General features: G+C 41.0%; 1 protein-coding gene across 5 annotated transcripts in view; it reads left to right on the top strand.

The window, feature by feature from the left end:
- The first annotated feature begins 1,717 nt into the window (after nucleotides 1–1,717).
- Nucleotides 1,718–18,158, top strand: part of AHI1 (Abelson helper integration site 1) — a 211,167-nt gene continuing 194,726 nt past the window's right edge. For 4 of the 5 annotated variants that reach the window (XM_049901705.1, XM_049901695.1, XM_049901686.1 and 1 more), the window contains exons 1-3: nucleotides 1,718–1,805; nucleotides 10,676–10,743; nucleotides 12,373–12,497. In XM_049901705.1, coding sequence (XP_049757662.1) covers nucleotides 10,734–10,743; nucleotides 12,373–12,497 — 135 coding nt within the window. In that variant the 5' untranslated portion in view covers nucleotides 1,718–1,805; nucleotides 10,676–10,733. Of the gene's footprint in view, nucleotides 1,810–10,675; nucleotides 10,744–12,372; nucleotides 12,498–18,158 lie in introns of all 5 variants that reach the window. The other variant, XM_049901677.1, reaches the window with a different exon arrangement.

The raw sequence follows: 18,158 nt of genomic DNA, 5'->3' as shown, positions 1-18,158 counted from the left end.
TCCTGCCTCTATGATGTTAATTGAGGGAGTACGGGCAGCAGTTGTCTTAGTGAGGCAAGACTCAACCTCCAGTATTGGATCGTGTCTAGAAGCATTCTCTTGAGACTTAAAAGATACAGCAAGCACAGAGACAAAAAAGATAGAGCAAACACAAAGACAGGGGGACCTCATCCCACCAAGAAAGCAGCACCATGTGCAGAGCGTGTCCTTTGGACACTGCATCCCTGCGCCTGAGAAGCTCCTCAACCATGGGAAGATTGAGGACAAGGACCTTCCTCCAGGGCCAACAGAGAGAAAAAAACCTTCCCCCCTGGAGCCAATGCCCTGAATTTGGACTTTTAACCCACTAAACTGTGAGAAAATAAAATTCTCTTTGTTAAAGCCATCCACTAGTGGTATTTCTGTTATAGCAACACTAGATAACTAACACAGGTTGCCCAGTGATTTTTGTACCTGCATCACTTCCTCCTTCATTTATTAGTGGCATTCTAGTATAAGGAAGAGCTTTATCTCCCATTTTTAAAAGCTCATTTATTTTTATCAGTATGCATTCAAGAGCTGGGGTCACTGGATGGCAGCTAACAGCAGCACCAAGTATCTGCCTAGATCACTGGTTGGATAGTGGTGCCATAAACCAAGATGAAATCCAGACAGGGAGGTTTTGGGTGGAAAGTTGAAGACTTCAGTTTGGGACACATTGGGCTGATAATATTTCTCACTGCTTATTTCACAGGATTTAAAGAAACGAATGAGATATATTTTGTGTAGAATGGACTGTAAAGTGGAATGGAAAGCCAATGGCAATGTAGTCTGGCCTCCACAGAAAGATGGATAACGCTTTCACTGTACAAACGAAGCAACAGGTTACCACGTCTGACTACCACTGCAGAAAATGGCCTCTAATTCAAGAACGGAGGAGTTTTAACTTGTCTAGTATTTTTCCACCCTTGCTGACTCAGAGGTAAAGATGGCGCCTGCGGCACAAGTAAGTGGGCGGGGTTATTACGTGAGATAAAAAATGACGCTTTAATTTTTGTTTTGTTTTAAAAACAGTGAGAGCTCACCGCTAGACGAGTAGTGATTAATTTTTTCTCTAAGATTTTGTCTGTAGTACAACTATTCTCCACGTTTTAGGCATTTTTTTTTTTTTGTGGGCGCGAACGCGTGGGAGATGAGGCGCCTGCTTCTTGCTTCATTCACGTTTCTTTTCCTTGGCGGCATCCACGATAGCCTCCCCGCCTCACTTTTCCCCCTTCTGTTTCTCCCAGCGTTTGTTGCAGTTCTGAGGCGCAAAGCCCCTGTTCCGGGGCGAGGGTGGAAACGCGCTCAGGCTCTGACGAGCACCGCGTATACCCGTTTCTCATCCTGCTCCCAGCTTAGAGGAGCCCCGCGCACCCCCCGGAGCGCGTGCCCGTCAGCCCGCCAGCCGCAGGCCAGCGGACGCGCGCGCGTTGCCTCCGCAGGCGGCGTACTGCGGCACCTCGCGGGCCGCTGCGTAGGCGGTGCGGGGGCGGGGCCGTGGACGGGGCGCGGAAGAGAGACTGCGGTCCAGATAGAGAGCACTGGCTGCATCGGTTGTCATGGGAACGGCGGCGTAGGCTAGCGCTGACGTCAGCGGCGGGAGGAGGGTGCACTGCCCACACTGCGGCATCTGGCTCGCTTGCAGATCCTGGGTCGCTGGCGGCTGGGCCATTGCGTAGCAGCCCAGCTCCCGGCCCACCTCGCCTGGCGCCGGGAGCCGCTTCCCACCGCCCGGGCTCGGCTCTGGCGGGACAGGCGGTCAGCAGCTCTGCGCCCTCCGCTTTGTGAGTACGTGGCTGGCGGGCTGGTGGTGGGAGCCCAGGGCTGGGGACTCGTCCTGCCCGGGCCCTCTCGACTGCGTGGACTGATGTGGTCTGAGCGCGGGGGCGGAGTGCCGGCTTGGCCGGGCTGGGGCCGCACTGCGCCACTGCCAGGCGTCCGGGAGGGGAGGGATGTGATTTTTGAGAAACACCTCTACGCACTTTTCCGCTCCCTTCCGTGGAAGACTCTCTTCGTGACTTGTTAGCGTGGTGTCCTAAGAGGGAACGCATTTCTTGCTTTTACTGCTCCCGGTTCAAGCTTAAACGCTTTAAAATCAGATGCGTATGTTTATTTCCTTTTATAGTGTCAACCTGGTGCTGAATCTTGAGCCTGTGAAATGCCTTCTTAAATACATCTGAAAAACGGTGGTGAATGTTATATTTGTTTAAAAAATAAAAGGTGTAATAGGGTCATTTCAGTATACATAAAAATAGAAAAAGAGTTGATAATTTAGGAATCCCTACCAAATGGTTGGGCCTTATTTCAGCATTGCTGTGAAATCATCTACAGACTGGCGTATATGCTTTTACTTTTTTTGAGAAAGACATGGCAACAGTTATTTCACCTGTTGCATTAATGGTTGTTGTTATTGCTTAGGTTTTCAGGAAAAAAAGATTGCTTGTTATGAGGACCCTGGGAAATTTTTAAAAGAATATTTGAAAAATTCAAATACCAAAAGAGTTTTTTAAAACCACATTCAGAATATTGTTTATGAAGACTTGTTGATTTGCAGGAGAAAAATGTGGCAGGCTGCTTCCATAAAGATTACCCAGAGGAACCCAGTGCTGTCAAGTCGATTCTGACTCATAGTGACCCTACAGGACAGAGTAGAACTGCCCCATAGAGTTTCCAATGGGCTCCTGGTGGATTCGAACTGCCGACCCTTTGGTTAGCAGCCATAGCACTTAACCACTATACCACCAGGGTTTCCATGAAGATTATGGCCAAGAAAACCCTGTGGGGCACTTGTACTGCCCTATGGGGTCTCTATGAGTTGGAATCAACTCCATGGTAAAGGGTTTGTTGATGATTTATTAATTGAATTATTTATATGGGAATTTTGTTTGTTCCTTGCTATTAAAGTTGATTAAGGAGTGAATCATCCAAGCCTCTCTGCTTTTTTTCCCCTTGATCTTTAGTCACTTACTGATTGACAGTTGAAAATCAGGAGATCAGGGAAAATTAAAATGAGCTGAAACAATCCAGTTATGTTTCTTACTTAGTATCTCTAATCATTTTATGTGAAAAAGGTATCTGAGGAAGAAGTTTTAAAATAATGGCATGTATACCAAAACCACCCAAACCCAGTGCCATCGAGTCGATTTCGACTCATAGCGACCCTATAGGACACAGTAGAACTGCCCCATAGAGTTTCCTAGGAGCACCTGGTGGATTCGAACTGCCGAACCTTTGGTTAGCAGCTGTAGCACTTAACCACTACGCCACCAGGGTTTCAAACCCACTACTGTTGAGTCAGTTCCCACTTCGCTGTAAGTGGGAATTGACTCAACAGTAGTGGGTTTGATTTGGTTTGGGTTATGAGGTTCAGGGATCTCTTTTTTAATCTGATCTTAACTTCTGATCTTAAGTCAGATAATGTCGCTGTCCATTAAATAGTAGTCACTAATTCTGTAATGTTTTTTTCTGTAGTACACAGTAACATTGAAAAATGATTAGGTCAGTTATGTATCTGCTATATTATTACATAATATTTTTTAAAAAGCTGGTTGCTCAACTGGACTGGACCAAAAGCAAAGAAGTTTCCGGAATAAACTGAATGCTTCGAAGGTCAGCGGAGCAAGGGCAGGGGTTTGGGAACTATGGCTTAAGAGGACTTCTAAGTCAATTGGCAAAATAAATTCTATTAAGAAAACATTCTGCATCCCACTTTGAAGTGTGGTGTCCGGAGTCTTAAATGCTAACAAGCAGCCATCTAAGATGCATCAATTGGTCTCAACCCACCTGGATCAAAGGAGAATGAAGAACACCAAGGTCACACGATAACTATGAGCCCAAGAGACAGAAAGGGCCACATGAACCAGAGACTTACATCATCCTGAGACCAGAAGAACTAGATGGTGCCCGGCCACAACCGATGACTGCCCTGACAGGGAGCACAACAGAGAACCCCTGAGGGAGGAGAACAGTGGGATGCAGACCCCAAATTCTCATAAAAAGACCAGACTTAATGGTCTGACTGAGACTAGAAGAATCCCGGCAGTCATGGTCCCCAAACCTTCTGTTGGCCCAGGACAGGAACCATTCCCGAAGACAACTCATCAGACATGGAAGGGACTGGGCAATGGGTTGGAGAGAGAAGCTGATGAAGAGTGAGCTACTTGTATCAGGTGGACCCTTGAGGCTGTGTTGGCATCTCCTGTCTGGAGGGGAGATGGGAGGGTAGAGAGGGTTAGAAACTGGCAAAACGGTCACAAAAGGAGAGACTGGAAGGAGGGAGCGGGCTGACTCATTAGGGGGAGAGTAAATGGGAGTATGGAGTAAGGTGTATATGTTTATATGTGACAGACTGACTTGATTTGTAAACTTTCACTTAAAGCACAATAAAAATTATTTAAAAAAAAAAAAAAAAAAGCCAGTTGTCCTTGAGTGGATTCCGACTCATGGTAACCCCTTGTGTGTCAGAGTAGAACTGCTTATAGGGTTTTCAATGGCTGTGACCTTTCAATAGTGGAAATAAATCTCTGGCCCTTTCTTCGGAAGTGCCTGTGGGTGAACTTCAACCTCCAGCCTTTTAATAAATACCCTAGTGCTTAATCATTTGCACTTCTAAAACCAAACCTGTCAATTCTAACTCATAGCGATCCTGTAGAACAGAGTAGAACTGCCCCATAGGGTTATCAAGGTGATAAATCTTTATGGAAGCAAACTGCCACATCTTCTGCCCACAGAGCAGCTGGAAGGTTTGACCTGATATCTAGGTTACCATCCAAGCATTAAACTGCTGTGCCACCAGGGCTTCTCCCTACACCACCCAGGGGCTCATAAATAATATTAAAAAAATTTGTTGCTGTTGACTCCATTCCAACTCATAGCAATCTTGTAGGACAGAGTAGAACTGCACCATGGGGTTTCCAAGCAACTGCTGGTAGTTTCGAACTGCCAACCTTGTTAGTAGCTGAGCTTTTAACCAGTGCGCCACCAGGGCACCTAAATAATATTCCCCAGTGCTGTTGAGTCAATTCCGACTCATAGCGACCCTATAGGATGGAGTAGAACTGTCCCCGTAGAGTTCCCAAGGAGCGCCTGGTGGATTCAAACTACCGACCATTTGGTTAGCAGCCGTAGCATAATAAATAATATTAGTGTTTATAAATTTCATTGCATATTGTATTATTAAAAAATGTTGTTAGGTGCTGTTGAGACAGTTCTGACTTACAGAGATCCTATGTGCAACAAAACTAAACACTGTCCATTTCTTGCAACATCATGCTATGTTTGAGCATATTGTCGCAGCCACTGTGTCAGTCCATCTCCTTGATGTTCTTCCGCTTTTTTGATGATTCTCTACCACGTGTTTCAGTTATCTAGTGCTGTTATAACAGAAATGCCACAAGTGGATGGCTTTAGCAGAGAGAAATTTATTCTCTCACAGTCTAGTAGGCTAAAAGTCCAAATTCAGGGCGTCACTTCCAGGGGAAGGCTTTCTCTCTCTCTCAGTTCTGGAGGAAAGTCTTCATCATCTGTCTTCGTCTGGTCCAAGAGCTTCGCAGTGCAGGGACCCTGGGTCGAAAGGACGCGTGCTCCTTGCTCTTCTTGCTTGGTGGTAATGAGGCCCCTTGTCTCTCTGCTTGCTTCTCTTTTATATCTCAAATGGGATTGACTTAAGGCACAACCTGGTCTTGTAGATTGAGTCCTGCCTCATTAACATAACTGCCTCCAATCCTGCCTCATATACATAGAGATAAGATTTACAACACACAGAAAATCACATCAGATGACAAAATGGTGGATAATCACACAGTACTGGGAATCATGGTCTAGCCAAGTTGACATACATTTTTGAAGGATACAATTCAGTCCATAATACCAAGCATGATGTCCTTCTCCAGAGACTGGTCTCTCCAGATAACATGTCCGGAGTACGTCAGACCAACTCACACCATCCTCCCTTCTAAACAGCATTCTGATTGTACTTCTTTCAAGACAAATTTGTTCCTTCTTCTGGCAGTCCGTGGTATAGTCAATATTCTTTGTCAGTGTCATAATTCAAATATATCACTTCTTCTTTGGTTTTCTTATTCATTGTCCAGCTTTTGCGTGCATATAAGGTAATTGAAAATACCATGGCTTGGGTCAGGTCCACCTTAGTCCTCAAGGTGACATCTTTGCTTTTTAACACTTTGAGGAGGTCTTTTGCAACAGATTTGCCCAGTGCAAACGTCCTTTGATTTCTTGACTGCTGCTTCCATGGGCGTTGATTGTGGATCCAAGTAAAATGAAATCCTCAGCAACTTTAGTCTTTTCTCCATTTAACACGGTGTTGCTTATTGATCCAGTTGTGAGGATTTTTGTTTTCTTTGTGTTGCGGTATAAACCATACTGAAGGCTGTGGTCTTTGATCTTCATCAGTAAGTGCTTCAAGTCCTCTTTCACTTTCAGCAAGCAAGGTTGTGTCATCTGCATGACACAGGTTGTTAATGAGTCTTCCACTAATCCTGATGCCGCGTTCTTCTTCGTATAGTCCAGCTTCTCGGATTATTTGCTCACATTCAGGCTGAATAAGTTTGGTGAAAGGATACAGCCCTGATGCAGATTTTCCTGACTTTAAGCCACACAGTATCCCCTTTTTCTGTTTGAGCAACTGCCTCTTGATCTGTGTAAAGGCTCCTCATGAGCACAATTAAATGTTCTGGAATTCCCATTCTTCGCAGTGTTAGCCATAATTTGTTATGATCCACACAGCCGAATGCCTTTGCGTAGTCAGTAAAACACAGGTAAATATCTTTCTGGTATTCTCTGCTTTCAGCCAGGGTCCATCTGACATCAGCAATGATTTCCCTTGTTCCACATCCTCTTCTGAATCTGGCTTGAATTTCTGGCAGTTCCCTGTTGATGTACTGCTACAACCGCTTGTGACTAATCTCCAGCAAAATTTTACTTGTGTATGATATTAATGATATTGTTCAATAATTTCTGCTTCCGGTTGGATGACTCTTCTTTGGAATGGGTGCAAATACGGATGTCTTCCAATCGTTTGGCCAGGTAACTGTCTTCCAATTTCTTGGCATAGACTAGTGAGCATTTCCAGTCTTGCATCCATTTGTTGAAACATCACACTTTGTATTTCTTCAGTTCCTGGAGCCTTATTTTTCACTGATGTCTTCAGTGCAACTTGGACTTCTTCCTTCAGTACCATTGGTTCTTGATCACATGCTGCCAATGAATGGTTGAATGTCGACCATTACTGTTTGGTACAGTGACTTAATTGTGCTCATTAGGAACCTGTATGTAGACCAAGAGGCAATGGTTAGAACAGAATAAGGGGATACTGCAGGTTTTAAGTCAGGAAAGGTGTGTGTCTTGGTTGTATCTTTTCACCATACTTATTCAGTCTGTATGCTGAGCAAATAATCCAAGAAGATGAACTATTTAAAGAAGAACGTGGCATGAGAATTGAAGGATGGCACAACCTTGCTTGCTAACAGTCAAGAGGACTTGAAGCACTTACTGATGCAGATCAACGACTGCAGCCTTCGGTATGGATTACACCTTAACATAAAGAAAACAAACATCCCCACAGCTGGACCAATAAGCAAAATCATGATAAATGGAGAGAAGATTGAAGTTGTCAAGGATTTCATTTTACTTGGATCCACAGTTAACATCCATGGAAGCAGCTGTCAAGAAATCAGAGGACATATTGCGTCGGGCAAATCTGCTGCAGATGACCTCTTTACAGCGTTGAAAAGCAAGGATGTCATTTTGAGGACTAAGGTGCACTTGACCCAAGCCATGGTATTTTCAGTCACCTCACAGACGTGGAAAAACTGGACATTGAGTAAGGAAGATTGAAGAAGAAGCAACACCTTTGTTGGCTAAGAATATTGCACATATATGCAGATAATGCCCAAATCTGCAGCCCAGGCCTCCCTGCTGTATTAATGTATTCTGTCGTCTACCACAACCCAAACCCACTGCTCTCGAGTCGATTCCAACTCATAACAACCCTATGGGACAGAGTAGAACTGCCCCATCAGGTTTCCTACGCTGTAATCTTTACAGAAGCAGACTGCCATATCTTTCCCCCGTGGAGGGGCTGGTGGGTTTGAACTGCCAACCTTTCAGTTAACAGCTAAGTGCTTTAGCCACTGCACCATCAGGGCTCCTCCTATTGTCAACAAAACATAACATATATAACCATCATTTATGGAGGGCTTACTATGTGCTAGGCATCATGCTAGTGTTTTGCTTGCATGATCTCGTTTAATCCTTACAAAAACGCGTGACTTCAAGGACTAGGAAACCGAGATTCATGGAGATTAATCAGCTGGCAGACTGGGGGGGAAAAAAAAAACATTGCCATCAAGTCAATTCCGACTCATAGTGACCCTATAGGACAGGGTAGAACTGCCCCATAGGATTTCCAAGGAGTGGCTGGTGGATTCAAACTGCTGACCTTTTTGTTAGCATCCGAGCTCTCAGATTCAAATCAAGGATCTGACAATGGGTCCTATGCTCGTAGTCACCCAGTGGCCCTCAGATACCTAACTCGACATGCCCCACAGTAAACTCACAGAGGAAGAATTATCTATTGTAGCTAATATTTATTGGTGCTTGTTCTCTGCCAGGCACTGTTCTAAGTCATTTAATCCTTGTAACAGCCCTCTGAGTAGGCACTTACAATGCTGATTTTATAGATGAGGAAACAGTTTGCCCAAAGTCACACTAGTTACCATGGGAGACTGATTCCAGGACCCGGGTTTTAAATGGAGCAGCCCTGGTGGCACAGTGGTTAAATGCTCAGCTGCTAACCCAGAGGTCAGCAATTTGAACCTATCAACCACTTCAAGAAAGAGAGAGATGTGGCAGTCTGCTTCCGGAAAGATTTATAGCCTTGGAAATCCTATGAGGCAGCTCTGCTCCATTCTGACTTAACAGCAACCTGACAGGACAAGGTAGAACTGCCCCCATAGGGTTTCCAAAGAGTGGCTGGTGTGAATTTAGTGATGTCTCTTTTGTCTTTGTACCTACTCGTAGATAGAAAAGTATTCTCATATATTTGGGGTATATTTTATATAATCACCCTTTTCTCTTTAGTATTTTTTCTCAGGCTTTTCTGCCCAAAGTATCCCAATACCAGAGGGTCATCAACATGTCTCCTCAGGGGCCTGGAGCATTAACTGCGTGCCTGAACTGGTGCAAATTATGTTTTCCTTTTTTTTTTTTTTTTACAGCCTTCAGTTTTATTTTTTAAAATGTGTGCACGTTTTGTGCTCTAACGGAGAATTACTACACGTTAGTTTTAAACACAGACACGTAATCTTTATATGAAATTGGCAGCTCAGAAACGTATTGCCGAGTTTGTCTTTGGTTTTTAGTAGCTCTGACACACCACAGGGCACACCCAGGTGTTGATTTGAGAAAGATGGTACAAACGCTCGTTCTCACGGGTTCTGTGGTAGCAGCATTTTCAGTGGCAGGTACATTCATCATCTGTGATGTACATCCCTCAGGTGTACTTCACTAATACGTGGTCTTGGGGAAGTCAATCCTGATGCAGAGTTAGGTTTCTTAAAAGTACGTAGAAATGTTCATTAATTTACTGAAAATATATTTAAAAATATATTAACATACCATGTTAAACATTAAGTGCTGTTAAAAAATAAAACTCAGAGAAAATGAAACATAAGGTTTACTCTGAGCACTTACTCTGCATGTAGGAAGATGATTCTGATTCCAGAAAAAAGCAAATGGCTCAAAGTTTGCTTGGTTACAATGAAGCTTATAAAGAAAAGAGGAGGGAGAAAAATAGAACCTAGATCATCGGCTAATCTTAATGTGATTGAGCGAACCCTGCCCTCTCCCTTTTGCTGAGATCATTTGATACCGAGTCCCAGCATAGTGTCTGGCCCTCCACCCACCTTCAGCCATGCCTTTTGAAGTTCAAATTTAGTTAGCCTGACTTCTACCAGGGAAACCCTGGTGGCGCAGTGGGTAAGAGCTCAGGCTGCTAACTGAAAGGTCAGGAGCTTGAATCCACTAGCCGCTCTTTGGAAACCCTATGGGGTAGTTCTGCTCTGTCCTACAGGGTCAGAATCAACCCAACAGCAATGGGTTTGGTTTTTGGTTTGGCTTCCAACAGAAAAGAAAAGATTAGCAACTTTGGGTGAAAGAAAAGCCACTGGCAGGGTTAATTTTGGTCAGGAATTTCTTTATGGTGAATATTTGGTTTCATGGGTGAAGAAAACCTTAGAATCAAAGTAAGATGTCTGTTATTATTTTTTTTCTTTGACGCTGCCTTTCAAAAAATTTTTTGTTTCTTTTTCCGAATATAAAGTCTGCTGCCGCCAACTCGATCCGACTCATAGTGACCATATGGGATAGAGTAGAATTGCCTCACGGGGTTTCCAAGGCTGTAAATCTTTAGATACAAATATTTTATTCAGATATGACCTGATTTGCTCTACTTTCTTTCAGGACCCTAACCTAATTCAAAGTTATTCAGGTCAATTGCCTAAGATTGGAATAAGAGTATAACTTTATTGTTATAAGCCTGATGAGGTAGTGGACAAACAGTTCATAATCTTGTGTGAAAAATATTTTATCATTTTTATTTGGAAGTTTCACATTACAAATAAATCTTTTTTTATAGGATCCTGATTGAGGCAGTGCTTTGCATAAGTGCTTAATGCTTTCTGTAAAACTGAGATATGCCCATTGGTAAGCTTTTAAGAAATGTATTATAAAATTATGTTATTTACTTATTTATTTAAAAATTTGGATTATTTTAAGGGTTTCCTTGACAGATTCATGAATAAAATAGGTATTACTGACTAAAGATTATATTTTGAGATACATGATATCTTGGTATTCAATTTTATATTTAGTGCTGGTGATTAAGGTTAATATGTTTTCAATGGATGAGAGTTTGGGACCCAGATGGACAAGATAAATAATAATTAAAACATACGGTTAGTCTTTACTCTTTATCACCCAAATTGGATGTTTTACTCTAGGACAGATTTCTGCAAGTTTTTTTCTTAAAGGGCCAGCTTGTAAGTATTTTAGGCTTGGTCTGTGTAGCAGCTATTCAGCTGCCACTACTCATCTCTGTTGTAGCACAGAAGCAGCTGTAATAATTACCTGAATGGCATGGCTGTGTTTCAGTAAACCTTTACTTAAACAGGTGACTGGCCTGTGGGCTGCAGTTTGCCTGTGCCTACACTAGAGCATTTATTCATTCATTCAGCATTCATTCATCTGAAACCTGTTAATTGAACATGTACTCCGTGCCAGGCCCTGTAGTAGTAACTAGGGATGTAATGAGGAGCTATATAGCATAGTAGTATGATAAGGGAGATGATGATAAATATACAAATTTATTTATACAAATAATTATACAATTTTAAGTTGCCTGAAATGCTATGAAGGAAAAGAACTGTCTGCTGTGTGAGAAACAGGGTTTTGAATGAGGGTATCAGGAAATATACCACTTTAGAAGCAAGTTGAAGCAGGCAGTTGGGGAATTAAGGGGAAGCTTAGAAGTTAGAAGCATCGGCATGTGGGAAAGCCTTGAGGCCAGAAGAAGCTTGTCTGGTGAGGAGCTAGAAGAAGGGCATTATGGCTACAGTGTGGAAATCTAAAGGGATATTTTTCCTGATTTCATGCTGTATATATAGGAAGGTGAGGAAGTACAGAACCCTGTAGGGCATGTTAAGGACTTATTTTATTTTATCCTAAGTGAAATGCGGAAACCCTGGTGGCATTGTGGTTAAGGGCTACAGCTGCTTGCTCCTTGGAAACCGTATGGGGCAGTTCTACTCTGTCCAATAGGGTCACTAAGATTTGGAATCGACTTGATGGGTTTGGTTTTTTTTTTTTAAGTGAAATGTGAAACTATTATAATCTTAAGCAGGGGAATAACATGACCTGATTTATGTTTTCAAGGGGAAAAAAACAACTTTTAGTATTTGTCGAATGTTGATTAGAGGCTAGGCAAGTGTTGTCCATGATTTTACAGATAAGGGAAATGAAGTTTAGAGATGTTAAGAAACTTGCCTAAGATTACATGACCAGCAGTGGTGGATGCTACTCTGCATCAGAAATAAAAAATTAATTTAATGAAGGAGACTTAGAGTGGTCCAAAAGGTAAGAAGGTTACAGGGGACTGTTACGTCACCTAATCAAGTGATAAAGAACGTTTTAAAGAGGGAGGAGTGGCCACTTGCTCTAATGCAGCTGGAGAACTCATGCAGACGTTTACAAAAGTTATGTTCTTTAACATAACGCAGGTATGTGATACGATAGAATTGTCTAGAAAAATGAAATGAGTCATTCTATCTTTCGTAGTTGAGAGTGAAGCCAAAGTGAAAACCAAAGTTCGCTTTGAAGAATTGTTTAAGACCCACAGTGATCTAATACGAGAAAGAAAAAAACTAAAGAAAAGGATTGCCAAGTCTGGAGAAAACCTCTCAGTAAGTAATTGATAATTTGGTAATGGTGATTTATATATCTGCATAAAATGATAGCTTTCAAGTTATAGCTGTAATGAACTTTGGAAATTAAGGAGAGTAAATCTGTGTCATGGCCAGTAGTACATGATAAAGTTATGTTAGAATCTACATCACTCCTGGAGTGTTGAGTTCAGGCTTGTGAGCTGTCTTATAACAAGAACAGAGGAACTGATGAGAGTGACCAGTGATAAGGAAGAAACTTATAACTAGCCATATTATGCATTTTTGAGGAAAATGAAGATTTTTTACCCAGAGTTGTGAAGAATTTAGGAAGTAATGTCATATTTCACGTATTCAGTGGGTTGCCTTTCTTTGCACTTACTCTGTGTGATTCCTCCCAGTAGAAGCAGGAGAAATCAGTGGAACAAGAGGCAATAATTATCCTTTTTGTACTTCAGGCACACTTTCAAATGATAGATTTTTGACAGTGCACTTGAATTAAAAATACAGGACTCAAAGCAGTACGAGACAGATCTGCATTGAACTACAGCCTGATTCACATGGTATTGTGGTGTGTAACAGCATCCACAGTTATTGTGCTATTCACTCTTCAAATCTGTCGCACCATTTCCGTTGCACTATTTAATTCTCTGACCATATCTCTTGTATCCTCATGAAAAAACAAGTTCATGCATGTTCTGGTAAATGATACATGATATTTCTTTGGCAGGAGATTCACAGTGAGTTGTATATCCTACCTTTTACTTGTAGTGAGTTTTGCCCCATTCTGTACTTTGTCATTTGACTGTTCATTTTAATAGTCTGTCTGACTGCCAGTATATATTTTCAAATAAAGCAAAAGTAAGTACCAGCATTGGCCGGACTGCAGCTGCACGTGTGTGAGAGGTTCACTGTACACCCTCGTACGTACCACTGAACACCAGTTTAGGACTACTTACAGGATGAGTCAGATTGAGGTCTCTACCACAGTGAGGGCTGTCCTAAAATAAAATGTGCATTTTCGGTGCTGTCGATACTCTGCTGTTTTGGGTATTAATGCATTGGCTGTATAGTCACCTAGAAGGGTTATTTTGTGGGAATTCAAGCATTAGATTCTTGGTCGAATTAGACCATTAACATCCTTTTCAACCCCAAGTTCCAGGATTTTAAGATCAGTGTGTGATTAATTCAGGTCAAGATTGCTGATAGAAGCTATCTGTTATTGAAAAGCTTGGTTGTTGTACTTGATGTCAGCATCAGGGATTAGCACAACCACTCTAAACAGTTTGCTTTAGAACTTTATGTTATTGGACTGCTTTGACAACATTGGCAGTATCTCACTTCTTGGTTAAGATAGCCTTGAAAACATAGCTCTGAATTTGTCATTGCACATGCATTTAAATATCCATGAAGACTTGAAAGGTAAGAACTGGCATCAGCGCTAGTAAAGATCACTAGAATCTGCCTTCACCGGTATCTAGGAGTAAGTTATGCTGACTGCTGTGGTGAAGGGGCTGTATTAAGGAATACCGGGTCGGTGCATGTGCTTCACTGTGAACCTGCAGAGTACTGCCAGCAGGAAAGTAGATGGGCAGAAACTTAAGATCAACTCCCACATCTTCCACTAACTTGAGGCTGCTCTGATCAGAAAACTGAACAATCCCTTTACTGGATGGGCATTGTATTCTGAGACCACCAAAGTAATGCCCTGCCTTCGCAAATCAGTTCAACTCTACATCTATTCAGAGCCTATAGTTGCCAGTAAGCAGTACGGTAGAGAGTTTGGGCATGTGAAGGATGGAGCATTGCATGTTGGTATATGCCTTCACCTCAGATGAGATGGTGTAGGTTAGGCAGAAGCAGAAAGACTCTGAAAATGATTGTCAGCAGGCCCTCTTTACAGGCTCACTTGGTCAGAAAAGAACGTGAATTTCTCCTGTTTTCTCTCTTTGCCATAAGAATGGGATTAGTGAGCATGAACAGGCTGCCGTTTAGACTAGGAATGCTAAATTGAATGGATAGCCAAGAAGTGGGAAGAGGGTATGTCCACTTTCCTCAGGTTCAGTTTCGATGTTGAGGAATTCTATCAGGACACAAGTGTGAGGGGAAGCACAGACTTCTCACCCTCTCTTGGCATACACCAGACATGGATAGGTTTCTTCATTCAGAGATGAGTGAATGTGGAAAAAATATTTAGGAAGATATTTGCCAGCTCGAAAGAAGAGATGTATTCCTGGAAGACTGCAAACAAAATATTTTAGGCAATAGAAGAAGAATACCTGCTTTAATTTGATAGATAATTGAGTACCTTCTATCTTTCAGGCACCCTTCTACACATTTCATGTGTATTTACTTACTTAAGACAAACAACAAACTTAAGTGATTTTATTCTAGTTTATAGATGAGGAATGTGCACCACAGAGAGGTTGAGCAACTTGTCCAAAGTTACATAGTAAATGGTGGAACCGGAATCAAACTCTGACAATCTGTCTACAGGATCCACTCCCTTAACCGTAACTCAATATTACTTCTTTTAATAAGATATGAAGAGATAGGACCTTATTGAAACAAGAACAGGGAGTACTATGTATAGAACAGGCTGAGACAAAAAGGAAGCTGGCTGCAATAAGAAAAGTAAATGGGGAAAAAACCACAATAAGAGGCTTGCTTAATAATGTCAGGTTCATCTTTTTGTGTTCCAACTATAATACATAATGTGATGAGAATTTTGCACGTATTTCTAGTTCTCATGTTAATTATGCAAGGTATATATTGCTGCTGTTATTTTTCACATGAGAAAACTAAGGCACAAAGATGTTAAGTGATTTGTGTAGGGTCATATAAATAGCTAGAAAGAGGATAAGTGGGATTCAAACCCACCATCTCTCCAGTTTCAAAGTCCATGGTCTTCCTTTGGTTGCTTTCTTAAAACTATATTTGAGGCCTAAAATAGTAGACTTGACACCATGGAAAAATCTAATCAGTGATATGGAAGGCAAATTTGGGACACACTCACGTAGGAAGAAATGCCCAAAACTAAAATGAGAGAAATGATAAGCACTGAGGACAGATCGTGAAATCTGACCAACAAATGACTGCTCCCAAAGAGCACTAGTAGAGCAGAAACAATGGAAAAAGCATAATGAAGTAATCTTACTGAGATTTAAAAAAAAAAGAAAGATCTAAAAAGACATGAGTCCATCTGGGGCTCCACGTACAATTTATGAGATAACAACTGTATCTACAAGCATTTTTGTAGTTTTCGTTTCACGGGAAAAAGAAATTTTACAAACATCTAAACAGAAAAAAAAAAACACTAATATGTTCTAGCCTTCTTGCTAATGACACTAAATTCAAAAGGCAGTGGAGCAATATCTACAGAGTTTAGAGGGGAAAAAAATGTGACCTGAGGGTTCTAAAGCCAACTAAGTTGTCATTCACTTGTGAGGACGATGGTAAATATAAAGATCTGTGAGTTATCAGAAAACTACTTCCAGTGTTCCTTCCCTGAAAAAGACTATTGAAGATGTACTAGTTAAAAATGTATTACCGTTTCCTAAGACGTGAATCAAAATGAAGAATTTAAGAATAGAACCTTAAAAGCATCATGCCAAGTGAAGTCAATCAGTCACAAAAGCATATTGTATAATTCTACTTACATGAATTATCTAGGATAGACAGATACATACACACTGAAGTATTAGTGGGTGCCAGGAATGGAGAGGGGAGGGAGAAGGAAACATTGCACCGGGGCTCTGAGCTGCTGTTAAGAGTGATGGAAAAATTTGGAAATGATAATGGTGATGGTTGCATAACATCCTGAACATAATTAATGTCACAGAATTGTGCATGTGAAAAAACTGTTGAAATGGCAAACACTGTTAAATATTTATTTACCACAATTAAAAAAAAAAAACTTAGGAATAGAGAAGTTATGTCAAAGTATTGCCAGATGACCCTTGAAACTAAAATATATAGAACTGTCTTTGTTATATATCCCCAAAAAGCTTTCTTGCGACAAGATTTATATTAAATATTAGACTTGAGTCGGAATCGACTTAATGGCAATGGGTTTTATATACGATAAGGTAAGATAAAAGAACCGTTATGGATTGAATTGTGTCCTCCAAAAATGTGTGTCAACTTGGCTAGCCTGTGATTCCCAGTATTGTGTGATTGTCCACCATTTTGCCTTCTGATGTGGTTTTCCTGTGTGTTGTAAATCCTATCTCGGTGATGATAACGAGGTGGGATTAGTGGCAGTTATGTTAATAAGGCAGGACTCAATCCACAACATTAGATTGTGTTTTAAGGCAATCTCTTCTGAGATATAAAAGAGAGAAGTGAGCAAAGAGACCAGGGTACCTCATACCCCCAAGAAAGTAGAGCCAAGAATGCGCGTCCTTTAGACCTGGGGCTCCTGCACTGAGAAGCTCATAGAGCAGAGGAGGATTGATGGCAAGGACCTCCCCCAGAGCCAACAGAGAGCCTTTCTTTGGAGGTGACACCCTGAATTTGGACTTCTAGCCTCCTAGACTATGAGAGAATAAAATTCTATTTGTTGAAGCCATCCACTTGTGGTATTTCTTTCAGAACAGCACTAGATAACTAAGACAAGAGCCAAATTGTTTTCAAAGATTGGGCAAAGGGATGAGTAGAAAAGGATTAATTCGCAAAAGAAGAATAATTTATAACAATTACCCTTATTTAAGATGTGTCAGAAGTTATTTCATCCTAGAATTTGAAATAGGTAAAACAAATAATACTTCTAACTACTGACCTTTTGGTTAGCAGCCATAGCTCTTAACCACTACGCCACCAGGGTTTCCAATATTTACGTAGATTATTATACTTTCTAACTTACCAGAGGTGAGGAAAAACAAAATAGAGATTTTTTAAGAAAAGGGGAAAAAGTAATGAAGAAACAAATAAGACCAAACTTTCAGTTATGACAATACAGATAAATGGTTTAAGCTTCCTGTTTTAAAAGGCAGATTCTATAATAGATTTTTAAAATTATCAGATAGTCTGCTTACAAGATTCAGAAATCAAACAAAATGGCATGAAGGCTAGAAATAAAAGTGCAAATGTACACGCAAAGAGAGTAGATTGAAAGAATCTATATCATGAATATAGATGTACGAGAATCCTATAAAATACCAACAAATTGGATTTAATCACGTTAAAAGAATAATCTTTCTTAGCCAAAAAAGGTTTTTCTCTGCAATAGCTCAAGAATAGCTTAATATTTTGATATTAGTAAGTATCAATAAGATAGTTCCAGTAAGTTGAATAAAAAAAATTATGATCTATAAAAATAATAAGGAAAAAAGCTATCATATTTTACTTGGAAATGTGACAGCAATGTTTTTGTTTTTTGACATTTTGGTTTCATGTAAGTGAAAATTACTCACTTTGAGGCTCTAAAAAATGCAAATATGCATGTACACATGACCAATCGTGTATGATTTCAGTAGTTTTCAATGATCCCTTTGAGAGGGGAAGGTAGTCCATGGATGATCTGTAGACACTAATTCTACAGGTACTTCCTTTAAAATCAGGACCCATAAGGATGATCTCTTTCATCAGTTATTTCATTTTCTCAAAGTGCTGGTAAAAACAATGAGAAATGAAAAAATACTGTAATGATAGGATTTTTTTTTCAACTAAGATTTGTCAGTA

Source organism: Elephas maximus, chromosome 1 (genome assembly GCF_024166365.1).
Source record: "Elephas maximus indicus isolate mEleMax1 chromosome 1, mEleMax1 primary haplotype, whole genome shotgun sequence".
Lineage (NCBI taxonomy): Eukaryota > Metazoa > Chordata > Mammalia > Proboscidea > Elephantidae > Elephas > Elephas maximus.
Note: the sequence above shows the minus strand (reverse complement) of the source record. Positions and strands in the feature narration are given on the sequence as shown.